At 36.5% G+C, this 17319-nt stretch overlaps 2 protein-coding genes across 5 annotated transcripts; one reads left to right on the plus strand and one right to left on the minus strand.

Moving 5' to 3' along the window:
• Positions 1–378: 378 nt before the first annotated feature.
• On the plus strand, positions 379–4929 carry LOC132275475 (large ribosomal subunit protein mL43). Of its 3 annotated transcripts, none has more exons than XM_059776982.1 (4): positions 379–690; positions 2026–2119; positions 3193–3299; positions 4570–4929. In XM_059776982.1, the coding sequence occupies exons 1-4, from the start codon at positions 645–647 to the stop codon at positions 4740–4742; spliced, it is 420 nt and encodes a 139-aa protein (XP_059632965.1). In that variant the 5' UTR covers positions 379–644; the 3' UTR covers positions 4743–4929. The 3 variants fall into 3 exon arrangements, with proteins under 3 accessions (XP_059632965.1, XP_059632966.1, XP_059632967.1); XM_059776983.1 differs by having other exon boundaries at positions 380–642; XM_059776984.1 differs by having other exon boundaries at positions 380–642; positions 2040–2119.
• Positions 4930–5759: 830 nt separating this feature from the next.
• On the minus strand, positions 5760–16581 carry LOC132275474 (eukaryotic translation initiation factor 2A). 2 transcript variants are annotated; one of them, XM_059776980.1, is made up of 14 exons: positions 16429–16581; positions 15227–15287; positions 14793–15147; positions 14446–14632; positions 13460–13694; positions 13304–13372; positions 12518–12619; positions 12339–12379; positions 10569–10702; positions 6943–7006; positions 6755–6851; positions 6541–6659; positions 6336–6358; positions 5760–6235 (listed from the first exon to the last, which is right to left on the minus strand). In XM_059776980.1, exons 2-14 carry the CDS (start codon positions 15264–15266, stop codon positions 6148–6150), a joined length of 1554 nt encoding a protein of 517 aa, XP_059632963.1. In that variant the 5' UTR covers positions 15267–15287; positions 16429–16581; the 3' UTR covers positions 5760–6147. The 2 variants fall into 2 exon arrangements, with proteins under 2 accessions (XP_059632963.1, XP_059632964.1); XM_059776981.1 differs by lacking the exon at positions 16429–16581 and having other exon boundaries at positions 14793–15143.
• Positions 16582–17319: the final 738 nt, after the last annotated feature.

The following is a 17319-nucleotide window of genomic DNA, read 5'->3' on the forward strand; positions in this document are numbered from 1 at the left end:
GGAAGATCGGAACTTACAATCACGTAGGTATATATGTCTGTCTCTCGTCCACCTTTTCTTGTTCTTGTTCTTGTTCTTCCATATGTGTATGCAAAGGTGGATGTAAGGGTCGGTTCTGGTGGGCTTGAGCCCACCCAAAATTTTTTTTTTTTTTTACTATATTAATTTTAGCCCAGTAAAAAAAAAATATTAATAGTATTAGCCCACCCCAAATTAGCCCACCCAATCAAACCTAAGTCAATTCAGCCACCATGCTAAAATAAAGGCCCCAAGCTAAATAAGCCCAGGACCGGCCCTGACCCAAGGCGACGAAGGCGGTCTCCTAGGGCCTCAAAATTTATAGGCTCATGGATGATGGGCCACCAGAAAAAAAATATATTTTTAGGGCAAATCATTTCACCCTCCCCAATCGCCTCCGTCTCTATTCTCGATCTCAACTCTGAACCCTCTTTCTCTGTGCAACAATATCAAAACCCATATCGGCATATCATTTCAGATTGTTCAAAAAATCAAAACCCATATCTTTCAGTTTCCATCGTCCGCTGTTCCAGTTCGGGTTCGCCGTTCGTAAGCTTCAGCCGCTGGCCCGCTGTCTCTCAACTCTCAAGCTTGCCCCCCCTCTCTCTCTGCAACTACTAACTTGTATGTATGGGTTTTGTTTTAAATTTTTTTCTAAATCAACTAATCAAGGTCAGTAATTCTTGTTTTGCAAACTAAATACTATTTGGTGAATTTTTTTATGATCTTTTTTATATAATAATAATTATTTTTTAACAATATAAAGTAACAAAATTTGCATTGCATTTTGAGGTAATCACCGTAATCTACATTTTATTTCAGCAAAACAAATATTTTTTTTATTTATTTCTATAACTTTTTGTTGTTGTTGTTGTTGTTGTTGTCAATTATGTCTACAAGAAAATTTGAATCTGGGCATGAAAAAAGAAAAAAAAAAAGAAAAGAAAAGAAAAAGAATCTGAATTGGATTAGAAATCTGCAGAGATTGAATCTGAAACAATTCTTATCAACATGCCAAGCTTTTTGAAGATGGAAATCTTTTCAGAACTAGAAAAAAAAAATCATAACAAGAACTTTGACAAGCAGAAGTACTTAAGTTACTTCTTGAAAATTAAAATACTTACAAAAAGCATGCTTTTGAGTGAATTCCATAGTGTTGGAAGGGGCTTGCCATGAACTACCTCACACTCTGCTTCCACTAGTAGATTCTCAAATAGGATTAGTAAATTGGTCAAAAGAAGAGATAGGGTACTAAGTGGTGAATTGGTCAGAAATAAATTGGTAATTTTTTTTATTAATTACCCAATTAGGATTTTCTATGCCTTAATCAGTCAATTGTCTAAAGAAACATTGTTAGTTAACTTAAATTGAATTAAACAACAGTTGATTTTGGTTGATATATATTGATTTAGCCCACCCCATTGAGAAATCCTGGATCTCCCCTTGTGTGTGTATATAATAGAAAAGGTAAATGATGATGATGAAAATATCTATCGAATCGAAAATGGCCACTTGAATTAGATTGGCTACAACAACTTTGTTTGAAAATGAGAAATATATAGACACTGTGCATCTTTGTCATCAACTTTTGATGATTATATATCGGAACTAGATTGATTTTGTACGATTCTCAGTTATGCATGAAATTAATGTGCCTTATTGGATGGATATGTTTCAAGGATGGTTTGCTGCTTTATGTGGGACCCAAGATACCCTTCCTTCTTCAAATGTCCCTTCTACGACCTAATCTTTCTAATCATCTTTTGTTTGGTTAGTAAACATAGTTGTTGTTCGATGTCTGATGGTCTTTTGGCAGCTATCCTATCAGCATGTAAATATTTTATTATTATTATTATTATTATTATTATTTATTTTTTTATGCTCATTATGGGAATAACTTCAGATGTTCAACTCATTAGTAGCTTGCTTTATATGTATATTTTTTAATAATAGCTGAAATATGCTATTCTTTTTGTTATCTCTCAAAGTCTTTGTTCACTTTTACAGATTTTGTTTCTCAGATGGCACAGAGAGGAGTTTGGCAACTACAAAAGCTAATTGTGTGCTACTGTGATTGGGGAGGAAGTAGCAGGGGTATCAGGTGTGCCTTCTTTGTAAATCATGATGAATATTCTTTTATCAATTGTAAAAATACTTCAATTGATCGAATAAATGATAGGATGATCATAATTTTGTTGTACCTTGCATTGCATTATCATATACAAAATTGACATTATTGGAACCAGTTATTTGCATCTTATTGCATTGCCAATCTTGAAACGGGCTCTTGTTCCTAGGTTACGATTTCTTTCCTGAACAAATGTTATCTATCAATTTTGTGTTGTAGATGGCTAATTGTAGTATGTTTAGCTTTTCACCAATCACTCAGCACAAAGTTGTGAAGACAGATCCATGGCCAGTTTATATATCTCTCCCTGTGAAATTTTTTTAATTTTTTTTTTACTAAATTGCAATTTATTTGAAAAGGAGCATATTGAGGAACCATTGAAAGGATAGTACAACAAGAAGGGTCGCTATATTCTCATTATAATTGTATGTGTTCTCTTAATTTAGGTACATTAAACACTGTTGTGGTTTTGAATTAAACCACCTCTAAACAATCAAAACAACCCCCTATAGACTTTTATATAGTTTATACCAAAACCTAATCCAAGTTGTTCATTGAAATGCTTGAATTTGGGAACACTGTGAATCAGAATGTTCAGTTTCTTGTGGATCCATTTTTGTGTTTTTCTTTCCCCTCCACAGTCACAAGTGTTATCCTATAAACCTTCTTATTTTAATATGTTCATTCATTATACAGAATAAATCAGAATCATGTAATCACTCTCTAATTTTGGCCTTTATTTATTATTCGGACAACCTGTCACATTTTATTGAAGTTTTTGGTCACCCAATTGGTGCTTGTGCTATTTATGCTTAGTAGTGATGTTTTGTATTTGAATTGGTTATGCTTACTCGTGATATTTGGACTTCTTAGCTTTACAGTATTCTACGGTAAGGCAATTTAATATATATAATATCATGATGAGCTATTTTAGATTTTTTTTCCCATGCCTCGAGATTTTACAGCTTGTCAGAATTTCTATTTCTGTGCTGGTCATTAAATCCGAAAATTTAGTTATCCGGTGGTGCTCTTCGATAATGTTGTAGGGCATTTATGGAATCTCATTTGCCGGCCATTAAAGAGAGTAATCCTCAGCTGGAGGTGGTCACGGAGCTCATTCGTGGTCAGCATCCACATTTAAAAGGCTCTTACAGTAAGACCTCCTCTCTATCTCTCTCTCACACACACTATATATATATATATATATATATATCTATATGTGTATGTTTATGCTTTGTGCAAGGTCCTTTTTCTTAAGACACTGATATGGCCATAGCATAATAAAAATATCGCGTTATGTATAATTGTTAAACTTTTTTGATTGATTGGCTTATAGATGACTGATTTCAGGTCATCCGAGTGTACAGACTTCTTGAGAGATAACCCAGCTCCATGATTAACATTGTTGGAGAAGCAATGCATATAAAGCAATGTGATTTAAATTTGATTTGTACCGGGCAACTGGTTAAATTATTTGCTTCTTCTTAACAAAATGATTTGCAACCAAAGGAAATGTTTGAACAGATGCCCATTTAATTTGATATTCTCAATTCTTGTTGTTGGGAGGGCCTAAGCCCAAGCTTATGGTAACAATTCACGGAGTTCTATTCATCAAATTTCTATCCATGCATCTGGTGATTACCGCCTACCCCAATGAATCCATATTCTTATTTGTCACATGACATACCATCATAGAGCTAAGTTGCAGTTAGAACTAACCTTCTGTGTTGTAATACTTGGCTTGAACCTGTGAACTTATTGCCGTGATAGGGAAGGCTGCTGAAGTTAAGCTTCAAGCTCGTTTTTCAGTAGCTGTTTAGGAGGTTTTTGACACAGGTAGTTTGTTTTACTAATATAAAGGTAACTTGTGAACATGTGGTCCAAGACCGCAAAACAAAATTATTGTGAAACACATTTTTTTGGTGAGAACTGAATGTTATCTGGCACAAGTTTTTAGAAGTCGGGGGTAAATTTCTGGCATAAGATTTTAGGAGTCTGGGGAAACAGTTTATTTATTTATTTATTAAAATTGAAAAGTTTAAGATAATTTTTAGGAAAACGCACAGAACGTGCAGGGAACACTTGGGACTGCTCTTTGGGGTCAGTTAGGTATTATTTTCTTTGTTGTTTAATGTACTTAAAAGTTCCAGCCTGTTTTGTTTGCCTTAGTTTTTCATGCTCTTTCTTCTTATGGATATGGCCTCCACGTTTTGAAGTTCTTGTTTGTTGATCTACGGTCGATACTACAGGAACTATTTTTTGTCATTTTGGATCATAAAACATTAATCTCTCTCTGTGTCTGTTTGTGGTGTATACATTTGGAATGGCTGCATGCTGGTGACTAATTTTCTCTGGTTTAAACTGTGTTTTCTTTTGTTTAAAATACAAGATTTTAACCGTGTTTCCTTTTGTTTAAAATACAGGAAACAAGAACGAGCGGGTTATATGTGTGAAGAACATGACTCCAGAAGACATACTTTTACATGCAACCAGGTTAAGGAATGCATTGGGAAGGAAGGTGGTGAAGCTGAAGACAAGACATGTAACCAATCACCCTAGTGTGCAAGGTACATGGACAACTGACTTGAAGTTTTGAGATGCTAGAAAATCTCCATGGGAGCTTCATTTGGTCGTTCTTGAAGAATTTGTTACACCAAGCTGGCTTGTCCTAGCCTGCGGTTTGTTTCATGCAATGGGTTTTAATGGCATGATCTATAATGAAACAGTACATTTCGAGTTCACTGGATAATTTTGTTAATTAATTTAATTATTTCGGCCTCCAATGTTTCTTGTTGGTTTTGATTTTCCCTGTTGCTACGAACTTAACAAACGTGGGAATGATTGGTGGAAGGAAAATGATTTTTAGTGGATCAGCTAAAGTGATTTTTGGTTGGCCGACAATTTTTGATTGGAGTAATGGCTGGCTCTTAAGAGCTCCCTCTCATGGAAGAGTCACGTGCTTTCCTTTATTTTATTTTATTTTATTTTAGATATATTAAATAATTGATTTGACTTTTCATAAATTAAAAAAACTGTATTATCCAATTATGAATAAATATAGAGAGCGCATTGCTCTTCTTATGAGAATGACTTCTTAATAGCATTACTCTATAGTTGTGCGTCAAACTATACACTTTTGCATGTCATCTTTTGCCTAGGTGTGCGTAAAGAAGTGTAGGTGTAAATGCAATTATTTTCACGCTAAGCTAATTTTGGATGGCATTTCTCCACTAAAGAAAAATGCTAGAATTAATTGCTATTTGTTACTCAAAACTGTTTTTGTCCAAGTTTGGGCATGTTTTGAACCAGGATCTAGACCCCTGTGCTAAAGAGAATTAGATGGCAATGCCTGAAAAGGATCCTTGCCTTGCCTTGTGCATTGCATAACATCATTTTCTTTGTTTTGGTTAGGGTTCACCGAGAACATCATTCCTACTGGTGACCTTAAAAAGGGTGATTCATTGTCACCCCTCTTTTCGTTTAGGTGCTGAAGTGCAGGTCAACAAGACATGCAGATTAATTTGAAATTGGTCTCATGAACTGGCATTATATCTATTTGAAGCACGTAATTTGTTGAAAATGATTCAACAAAATCAAGCAAAACAAAGACATCTTTCCAGCAGTTCCAAGTCAAAATATAATACCACCACAAGCTAATAATGTTACACATCTTCTAAAACATCCTTCATCCCTTTTATGAACTTCAGTTAAAACGATTAGACCTCAAGTGAAAACCTCCTATATATTTGCATCCAATCACATCAAAATTTTATAAAGAAAAAAAAGGCCAAAATCCTACTTAAACCCCCCACCCCCCCAAAAAAAATAAAATAATAATAATTAAAAAAAAAGAGACAAATTCCTGCTGGAGAAACAGTAGTACGTTAAGAACCGATCAAGAATGCATGTTGTACTAAAATCCAAGCCCAGTGCCTCGAGATAACAAGGTAAGGTATCCTGGTTGATCACTTATGATGCAGTGAAGGGCCATTTCAGAGCAATCATGTAGCGTTGGCAGCCTCAGCAGCCTTTTTCTCCTTTTGTTTCTCCCTTTTTTTCTTGTTTCTCAAAGCATTCTTGCTCATTTCTCTAGATTAATGCAACACATGGAAATCAGTTAACAATAGAGCTAGCAACAGGAACATGAAAATTATATAAATAAAAATTAACAGGTTAATACAGTACTTACTGCGTGGGACTTCCTCCAAAAAGCTGTCATTAGAAATATACTAAAAATCGTCAGAATGACATTAAAGAAATATAACCACCCCACCAAACCAACTAATGAATTTATAAATCATTAGAATGAAAGCTCAAGCCACCCAATTTTACCAGTGACAATTGAGAAATAAATCACGTTAAACATGAAGAAATGAAAAGAAAATTTATGCTACCTCTGCCTGAATGGCAGCTGCATTCTTAGCATGAGGTGGGCGATATGCAGCAGGTTTCTGGGCAGGCGGGTTGGAAGAGGTCGCTTTTGCAGATGCCTGGGAGGTCTTTACCCCTTGTCCTGAAAGGATTTAAGTCTGTTTATTACTCAAATACAAAAATACAACAGAATTTAAAAGAAAAAAAATTTCAGCAATTCTAAACAAGAATAAGAACCTCGTGGTCTGGGTTCTTCAACCTTTAATGAGTCCATAGACTTCAGAAGTTCTGCAATTTCACCAAACTTATCTGGTGACTCTGGTTTCCATTCAGCCTGTGTGAATATTTAACAGAAACAATCAAGGAACTGTATAAAGCATGCTGATTCAGGATCTAATTAGGAAAATAATCTAAAACTCACTGACCTGATACAACTTGTCAAACATTTTCTTGAAGTACAATGATCCATTGTGGTGAAAAATTTTAATCCTTCAATAAGACGAAAATAAATATGTGAAAATTTTGTTTACTTATGACCTGACTAATACCCCTCCACCGGTCCACCCTGACTATGTACCTTGTTATCATGCACAGATCAACAAATATGGGGAAAATAAAACAAGCTTATACCATCTTTGTTAGGAAAGAAAAAAAAAACTAAATTTGTGAGTTATACTTGGTATGTGGCAACTCTGACAGTGAGTCTGACTTGTATTTCCCCATTAAAAATAAAGGGGTACTATGAACTGGTTACAACTAAATAACCCTAAATGGTTATGGTTAAGAAAGTTGAACTCCTAAGATTAAAAAAGGGCTAGCCTAGTGCACGAGGCTCCTGCCGTTGCGAGGTTTGAGGAGGGTCAAATTTACGCTGCCTTGCCTCCGCATGGAGAGGCTATTTCCAATTTCGAACCCGTGACCCCAAATCACAACGGAGCAACCTTATCGTTGCGCCAAGGCCCACCCATAACACCTAAGACTAATCAGCTAGAAACCTCTTATCGCTGTGATTTTATTAGAGGCCCACTGAAAAGGGTTCCTACCAACGAAACAATCCACATCACTTTCTTGGTAGGCTATCTCAAGAGTTCCATCATTCATTTCTATCACATCTTTGTATTGCTCTTCCATACATCAACGTTTAATTCATTTAGACCCCTTCTGGTTTGTCAATACTTCAAAGAGAACCCACCCCCCCCCCCCCCCCCCCCCAATTGCAAAAATTCAGTCAGACATTGTCGGCTGACAAAGCCAAAGAAATGAATTGAATAACTAATATACCCTTTTGTCAATTTTCTAAATAAGTTTTAACCAAACACCTTTTATGATTTTATCTCCCACCAACAATTACCCTATTCGTTGAACCAAACGCTCCAGTCAAAGTATTATTTTACCCAAATAAAGAATACCAAGGTTTGCAACCGCGCATCTCCGTCGTCTATATATATACACCTATGTTACCCGGACTCGGGTATGGGTGTCGGACACGGGTGCGTGTCTAGGAGTCGGATTCGTCAATCTATCAATTTTCAGGACACGGGGACTCGGATTAAAAGTGTCCAAATATTGGACACGGGTACTTGGACACTTTAAAAAGAGAAAAATTTGTAAGTTATGTTTGAGACATTAATCCTAAAACTAAAAATATATATATCAATTGTACTCTTTTATAAGAATTTTATAATTATTACTGCATTTGTTTGCCTCATTTGATAGGTGGCATGTCATGGCTATGCATTCCCCTGTTACTGCTGTTTTTATGGAACCTGTAAATAAGAAATTCTGAGCTGTAGGGCTCTTTTTGTTTAACCAAGGGCGAGTTTGGGCTTGGGCTAATATGCCTCTGTATCTTGGCATTTGGGCCTGTACAAGTCAAAGCACAAAAAAAAAGGATGACTAATTCAATATGGGCTTATATGTCTCTGTATGTGCATCTCAGTCATGGATTGATGCTTGGGTTTTGGGCCTGTACAAGTCAAAAGCCCAATTAAAAAGGAAGCCGATTCATATAGCAGTACCATAAAAGCAAAGTTACAGCTGTAACCATAAAAGGAAGCCGAGTCAAAAGTCCACAGCAGGTCCTTTTTTCCACGTGAGATGCAAGACTTTTTACAGCTGTGTCCCAATGTCTCTTATCTTTCCAGATCCAAATAAACAGGTGTTGTGATCCTGGCCGTTAAAAGGTTAGATATTAAGTTCGTGAAACCACGCACAAGATGGCACAAAAAATTGCACAAAAGCAGCGCGTGTGGGTTCATAAACAGCAAGTCGTCTTCACCTTCAGACCAAACGGCCATTGTTGAAACAGAAACCTTCATATGCCTGCAGATTTAACAAAAAAAAAAAGAAAAAAATTCCTAACCCTTCACAAGCATCAAAGTACACATCATTTTATGTATTTTCGTCATCAGCCGTGTCCGATTGAAAAATGGAGGGTCAGACACATATCCCGTGTCCGTGTCCGTGTCGTGTCGTGTCGACACGGATACTCTGGCCTTCTCTAACGAGTCCAGGTACACACACACACACGCAGAGAGTTGCTTAAAGGGGGTTCACCTTGCTGCTTCAGTCAATACATATACATTCATACGTATCTACATCCATGGGTGGTGAGCTTCAGTATGTATATATATACTGAGAGAGACCCAACTGGCGAAGCAACTCCAGCGACCATGAACACCGGTGAGAGCTTGTTTGAGGTTGGGTTCTCTGCAAGAGCCGTGAGTTGCCAATGCGAGCACCGAATTCCGTACTTCAACGCCTTCGAATCTACGACTGTGTAGTCACCGTTGTAACGCCGGACAAGGACGAGCTAAGCCAGATCAAAGACACCGGTGGCCGAGTTATGTATTGGGATGGGACGGGGCGTGAGTGTACTTTGTTTTTGATAAGTCAGGGCGTGAGTGTACTTGACTTCACAGCGGAGGATGGTGGCTCTCCGCTGCTCTGCGTCATTGCCGACATCTTCTTCAGCTGAACCGTTGCCGTCACGCGTGAGTTGGGTATCTTCAACACGATCTTCAAGCTTGAATACAACCAATTTTACTTAATTGTTCCTTTAGTTACCGTTTCTCAAGCTTTAATTTCTCATACTAATTTGTATCTTATTCTTTTTCAAGGTCGCCTCCTTTCATGGCGGTGAAGGTCTTGCAGAGAATTGTACCAGAGAAGAAGCATAATGAGTTACAAAATTCTCAACCTTCTTGACCGTCTCATCTCCCTTTCACATGGTCAGACGGTCTACAGCAGTCACTGGCGAGTCTTCCCCAATTCTTCGCTGAATTTGGACACCCAATACCGGAGAATGAATACCAGACTGAGTACGCTCTCAATATGATCTGCGAGCTCGAAGGATACATATGGTTGAATTTATGGTTTTATTAGATAATTTCAGTGTTATATTGAAGAGAATGATGAACTTGATGAGTTAAATTGAAGTGCAGTGGGTCAGATTCGAAGAAATGGTGGGATGGAGGTTATGAAACCCAGAACTTTTCTAGGTTGGGAAAGGCCAATATGGGCCAAGATTTTGACAGATTTTTTTAAATATCTTTGCAGCTTGGTTCATGGGGAATTGATTCGTGGAGAGATTTTGAAGACTTAATGGTGTTATGTGGTCGGAAATCCTGGTGGAACTGGCCGGTCATGAACAAAGGGTTGTGTGTTTTCATTGTTGGGGAAAAAGAAGACTCAAATGACACTATTTTATTAAATTAGTTTTTTTTTTTTATCTGTATATAGTCTATAGGCAAGTCTGTAGCCAAACATGACTGTTGGAGGGCAATCTGGGTATTATAATTTATTTTTTTGTTGATGTGAGCAAAAAGTGTCTCTGACCAACTTTGACCGTTGAAGGAGGGGGACACTGATGTGTGTCAGAAAAAGTAGGGTGTCTGACTGAAATTTTGCAAATGTGGGAGTGTGTCATTGAAGTATTGACAAACTACAGGGGATCTAAATGAATTAAACCCAAATAATTATAGTGAAATGAAATTAAAGACGCTCTTTCCCAGTCACACAATACACATAGAACAGTTAAAACTCAACATACCCATTGTCAACTTGTAGTCTTGGAGCTGTGGTGGCAGTCATGAAATAGCATCCATCTGGAGACCATTCACTTGTCACTGAGCATTCAGCCTTTGTGGTCCGTAGCTGCTTTTTCTCCATGTAGTCCCAAAATGCCTGAACATAAATGAGCATAAAATTGAGACAGAAACTGGAGATATTGTTGATACCTAAAGTAAATACTTAGGGAGCTACTTCAACTTAAAATAAAGGGGAAAAAAAAGGCATTTGACAAGAAAAATATGCAAGTTGACTATGCAGGAGAGATCATAAAAGCTTAGCTACCAATGGGCCAGTGGCCTTGCGGTATCAGCCTCTTACTTCCCAAAGGGAGGTCAGGGGTTCAAATCTCAGAAGAGACAAATGTGTGTGAGTACCAACTAGGACAAAAAAAAAAAAAAAAAAAAACCTTAGCTTAGCATATGGATAGACAGACATCCAGACTGACAACCAAAGTCCCCCGACTTCCAACCCCAGCCATGCAAGTAAACATACAAACACATATGGAGAGAGAGATTTTGTAGTGGAGTTATCTGAGCAACCCGATAGCAACATACTAATGTTATGCTTTGTTCGGTAGGAAAGAATAAATTTGGATGGAAGGGAGAGAAGAAGGGATGAATGAGATATTCCTAGGGAAGAGATTGTGTCTTTCCTTCTTTTTGTTTAGTTGGATGGAAAAGAAGAGATTAAGCTCACAATTTATTATGTTCGTTAAGAGAGAAGGAAAGATAAAATTTTAAATTGTTTTTACCATTATGTCTAGTAATACGTATAATATGTTAATTTATAGGATAATACTGTACTTTAAAACTCGTGTAATTTAGGATATTATTTAATTTAAAACTTCTATAATAGTCCACTTTTCTTCCTTCCTCTTCCGCCCAGTTTTGGACGGATGAAAATTTGTAAAGAAGGAAGGATGACACATCCCTCCTATTTTCTTTCCACACCTCTTCCTTCCTTCCTACCGAACAAAGCATTAGTGTCTTTTCATGTACAGAAAACATCTATAAATGTCATTCAGCTAAACTTATAATTCAACCCAACTAAGCAAAACCTTGCGCTAACTACTTAGCGGGCTAGATGAATCCCATACCTCCATTCGACTATACTGTCATAAAATAACAAAATAAATCACTGCACCCATAGCCTCTAGTGAATAGGTTAGAAAACTTCATATAAATCTAAATTGGCTTGTTTGTATGTGAAGCATTCTTTAATAACAGTGCCATATCTGAATCCCCCTCCCACTATAACTCGAGTGGTGAAGCATTTATCGCCTATCCAGACCACCAACTGCCTGCCTAATCCTTACCAGACTGGTGGAAGTCATGCAACTAACTAATGAATGCCACAGCAAGAAAGCAGTTAGCAACCAAGTGGTTGCCTAACTATGTTGTTCGTTATGCGCTTTGCTTGAACATCAGATACAGTTAAGTAGTATGTCCTGTCAAGAAGACAGTCCTTACCAAAAGATCTATGCAGTTAAAGCATCAATATGATCAGAAACACTTAAACTAGTCCTCCAACGTGCTTTAGACATAGCTAATAGCATAACTGAATAATATTCAAGCCTCCAAAGTTAAACATATCACTTAAAGATGAAAATAGCAATTAATAGTCTCAAATTAGACCTAGAATGAGGGCGTCCAAAATCCACTGACGAGACCACGTACAAGCCACATATTACAATAAGAACCCATTCGAGAATCAGAGATGAAACAGAAAGTAACCATTAAAAACAACATACCATATCACCAGGCAAGTTTCCAAAGCCAGCCAAACATAAAACTGTAAAAAGGTAATTAAGGCCACAGATGAAATTGTAAAAGTATAATAATAAGCAGTCTTAAGGCCATCTTCACTTCCCAGAAAAAGTATACAAGTTCACATTGAAAAGTACAATACAATTAACTTATAAAAGGATACACTTCCCTTTTGGGTTCCACCTGATAGTATTATAAGGGCCTGTTCCAAGCTCAAGTAGAGGATTGCACTTCTTGTCAAACACCGTGGCCTTTGAAGGCATGACTAAAGTACGTCAAGGAACAGTTAAAATATGCACAGAAGCAAGAAAAGAAACAGAACTTTCACCTACCGTGGTATGGGTGGTTTAATAGCAATATATAATTTTAAATAGTTATCCTAAATTGCCTTTATTAACCCTCTAAAGATTCCAGTAAGAACACCCAGACAAAAAATGTGTAGTATCTAAGAAGAAAAAATAAGTCTTGCATTCGACTCAGAACTGATGCATGGATTCTTCAGCATTAATCACCTATTACAGGATGCATGTCACGATTGAGATCACCACTGGATGAGGCCCACACAACTAATAGTAAACACGCTCGAGATTAAATAGAACAGCTCAAAACTGGATAATGTTTTGTGTAATCCATTAAAAAGTGGGCACTAATCTTCTGCTTGACACTGCAGAAAAGGTATAATGCTCGTGGAAGTCAATGTGCCACTATATTAGTATTGCCTTTATCCCGTATGAACGGCGTCTGCAACACGGATTCTCTTTTTCCATTCTTTTCTATCATAAGCCATTTCTCCTATTAGATTTAATTATTTAAAATCATTCCTTGTTACCCTCCACTCAATGGATTGTCCTAAAAGAGGTGACAGTTCTCCTTGAACTTTGAGATCTTTTACTGATTTTTCTATCAAAAAACATGATCTCTCAGTAATATGCTGCAAAGCGAAGGATACATCCATAAACAACAGCAAATTCTGAACCGGAATATGACCATTGAACATCTTGTACAGGCCCTTCTTTACCTGCCAATGTCTCCATCAGGCAATCAATTATAGAGAGAAATCAAAGTTTTATAAACACGTTCATAACATAAGAAAAAGATGACATACGAAGAGGCACAAGGCCTTCATGGGTTCCATCTGTTGTCAAGTAGTTTAGTTTTGATTCTCCATAGTAACTCTGGTTGGTTTTATCAACATCTGACTGCACCACAACTAGAAGCCCTGTAGAGCCATAGTTCCAACTCAGCTGCACAGTTGAACAACGGAAGAAACTTCGTCGAGCAAGAGGTTGATTCTGGGAGTCCTTCCCACAAGCAAATATCTGAACACTGGCGGGAATCCCCTACAGAAGAGATAAATAAGCTAATGAAGTTCAATTACTCAACCTTGGGGCGGTTTAGGGGAGGGTCTTGTTGGAGTTTGCAACGTTAACCCACCACCACCAAAATAATAATAGATAGATAGATCGATAGATAGATAAAATAGAAATTACAAATATACTTGATAAAATTGATGCACCTATTCAATAGCAACGAAAATTATCGCTCTAGATTAGATGGATGCTGGCCATTCAATGGTCTTTCAAACTCCAAGAAAACTGTGATAGAATATTTTATCAGATTATTAAAATTATAGTTCATACTTCTAAGGAATGGATTCAAGTTCTAATTTTCGAAAACTCTAATAAATCTAATTATTTTGCACCATGCAATTCATTTGAAAATTCTTTACATTTCAAAATATCATTCATCTTTGACTTTTTACTCTAAAATTTTCAATTTCATATGCTTGTCTTGGTTCATAATAAGACTCGTCGCATTGGAGACAGAAACTAAAGTTTGAAAATTGATTGTTAGCAATTCTAACAGATGCAAACTTCTGCATGATTCTTAATCCAAAGAGTTATTTAACATTTTTTTGCTTTTATTAAGTTCAAAGAGTGACCTAAAAATGGAAAGGTCCAGCTTGTAATTAAATATGGATGCACAACAACCATCTAGAACACAGTTTAAATCTATTCCTTATATATTCCAACTTCTCAATGTTGTCTTCAATAATTTCCTATAAGCAGTCTGGAGCTATGGGATACAAACCTTAGATTCTGGAACAAATGCAGCCACATGGGACCCAGGTGTCTTAGAAAGCTCTAGTGCAGCTACTCCTGGAATTCGAAGTCGATATATAATTCCTTTTGAGAAATCCTCAGGATCAAAAAATTGTATCTCATTTGTTGCTAGACGGCAAGCAAGTGCTTCATCAGAGCTAAATCTTATTGAAGGCCTGAAGTGTTCAAAAATCAAACAATTGAAGTTCAAGTTCCAATTCTTAGAAATGAAGGATTCAAATTTTCATTTTCAAAGATAATCCCATAGATGTGTCACAGTAATCCTGTGCCTTAATAAAAAAATTAAAAAAGAAAAGAAAGGAGAATACAAAATACCACGTTGTTTTTATCATGTTCTTCTGAAATAGATCATAAACAGAATCACCAGTCTCTGTCTTCCGCAAGATCACATTCTTTTCCTGTGGTGAAGAGGATTTCTGGAAGGTTTGTAGGTAAGTCCCATTAGGGGACAAGGTTGCTGCAAGAACATTTGGGACTTCAAAGGATCTTATCTCTTTGGAGCTTCTGCAATCATAGATGCTAATTACAGAATCAGATTTCATCACCATGAGTTTAGATCCATCTTCACTAAACTTAGAACTGGTGCATGGAACTCTTTCAAGCTTGAGACCAGGTTGACCATCGCTAAAAGGGGGACCAGTCCAAAGGGAAAACTGCTCTGGTTCTCTAACTGGGAAGAAGGTTAGACAAAAATTAAAAAAAAAAAGACAAGAAAAAACGTTAACATTTGTTAAGCAGTAAAGAGGTACCTAAGATCTCCAAAGAAGGTGGGGGATCAACGATTGCCATTACAGGCTAACAGGCGCTATTCTGAAATCAGTTGCAAAAACAGTTATCAATAAGGTCTCTATAGAAGCTCCGGTATTTAACACTAAAAAGAAGATACAAGAAACCATTATTGTTACCATCTATTTTATTAATAAATAAAGATGCACCGAGTTAAGAGCACAAATGTACAGAGTGGGTCCTATTTATCGCTTGCTTAAGATCCGCTTGAAAATGTGAGAAGTTCCAAGCTCAAAAAATCAAGGAGCTCCAAAATGTGATCATGTATGATTTGCTAACAAGCAGCTAACAAGATTTAAAACGTGAACAACTTTTAGTTGTTCATCTCACGAGTCAATGTCAGCCTAGCATCTAACGAACAAGTTATGAACCAATCTTGAGTAGCTTGGTTCACCTTACAGCCCAACATCACACAAACAGCAAAAGGCTGTACAATTTTTATAATTCAAAATTCAATTTCACTTTAAAAAAAGGGGAAAAAGAGATGAAATGAAATGCAACAACCAGCGACCTCTTTCTTCAATACACCTTATACTAGTGCTTGATAGCCAAGTATCCAAAAACTTTGAACGAGAGAGTAATGTAAACACTCTTTTGGCAGTTTCTTAAAGCTTTTTATGAATGATAGTGTTCCTTTTCTTTTTTGTTTCCACTACAGGTATCATTACAGTGATAGATCATACAACAGTATGGATGTCAAAATAAAAGAAAACAATTTGAAGATCTTGGATATAAGATCATACTGGAAAAACGCTGTAATGAACTTCATTTTTGGTTTATATAAATCAAAAGCAAATTGAAATATACAAAAAAATAATAACAATAATAATAAAAATAAAAATAAAAATAAAAATAAAAAACTAATTTGACGAGTAATTCGAGTGCCAATTGAATGGTAACCTGATTGCAATGCAGATTTATCACCTAGTAGAAGAGTTTGTAGTAACTGGCATTCAGTTGAGATATCAATAAAGTATAAATATCTCCGACTACAAATGTGTGGAATATCTAACTACTTCCTAAAAAAATGTGCATAAATATATCAATATAGAATGCACAAAAACCCTATATATCAAAATGGAAAATTTGATGCATAAGAAAAAACGTGTATTTAAACCCACGAAATTGATTATCAATAACTAGGGTTTGCGAGAGAGAAGCTTACCGGTAGAACCAACGACGATGGTAGCGCGAGAGCTAACTCTGTTTTGGGCCGTCAGACCGACCACCTAGGCCGAGGGCAAGGTAGCCTAGGGTTCGCTTGTTTGAATTTCTCTCCTCTCCTCTCCACTGAATATGTCCCTCCCACTTTTGCCACGCCCGCTGGACCGCCAAATCACCTTTGCAATCATAAAGGGCAAAAAAGTAAATCAAAACAATTATAGGTTAATTACAAGAAGCTTCCCCATGGTTTACCATAATTATAAGGAGCTCACCTATAATTTTTAAAATAACACTGGCATCACTAATATTGAAACATTATTGTACAGGCCTCCCCTCCTGGCTCTTCCTAATGACGGACCATCAAATGAACTATTCATTATTAATTGGAGTTGAGTAGTATTTTCTCTCTCTAAACAAATATTTTTGTCCCCATCCATTTGCATTAAACTTTTAGATCTGAATTAGGTTTCAATCCACTTGTTTTTCGATTAAATCACACATACGGGTGAATAACGATTGATTATGGGAAATTTTCCTCCAAAATTCACCGCACACCCCACTTTTTCCCATTTCTATCTCCACCACTGTTAACCACCACCACTCTCTCACTCTCAGTGATTTCCCTATTATATGAAATCTCTAACAAAAGTACTATACCATAAGTGGAAGAATGCTTCCATTGAAGTCTATTTCTCCCCCAACTAGGACTATCTTTCTCTCTTTTTGTTTTTTTTTTTAATTAACTTTTGTGTTTGATTAGTTTTTGACATTAAGTCCTTTTTGTACGTATGTATATAAGCTTACTTTAATTAAGGTAATATAGAAATTTTAATTTATTCAGCACGTGACATCAACAAATTTCGTCTTTTAGTCATGTTGACTTTAAAAAAGA

The sequence above is a fragment of the Cornus florida genome, unplaced genomic scaffold, assembly GCF_030987335.1.
Source record: "Cornus florida cultivar Cherokee Brave unplaced genomic scaffold, ASM3098733v1 CherokeeBrave_3.0.0_Hap2_Chr09, whole genome shotgun sequence".
In the NCBI taxonomy this organism is placed as follows: Eukaryota; Viridiplantae; Streptophyta; class Magnoliopsida; order Cornales; family Cornaceae; genus Cornus; species Cornus florida.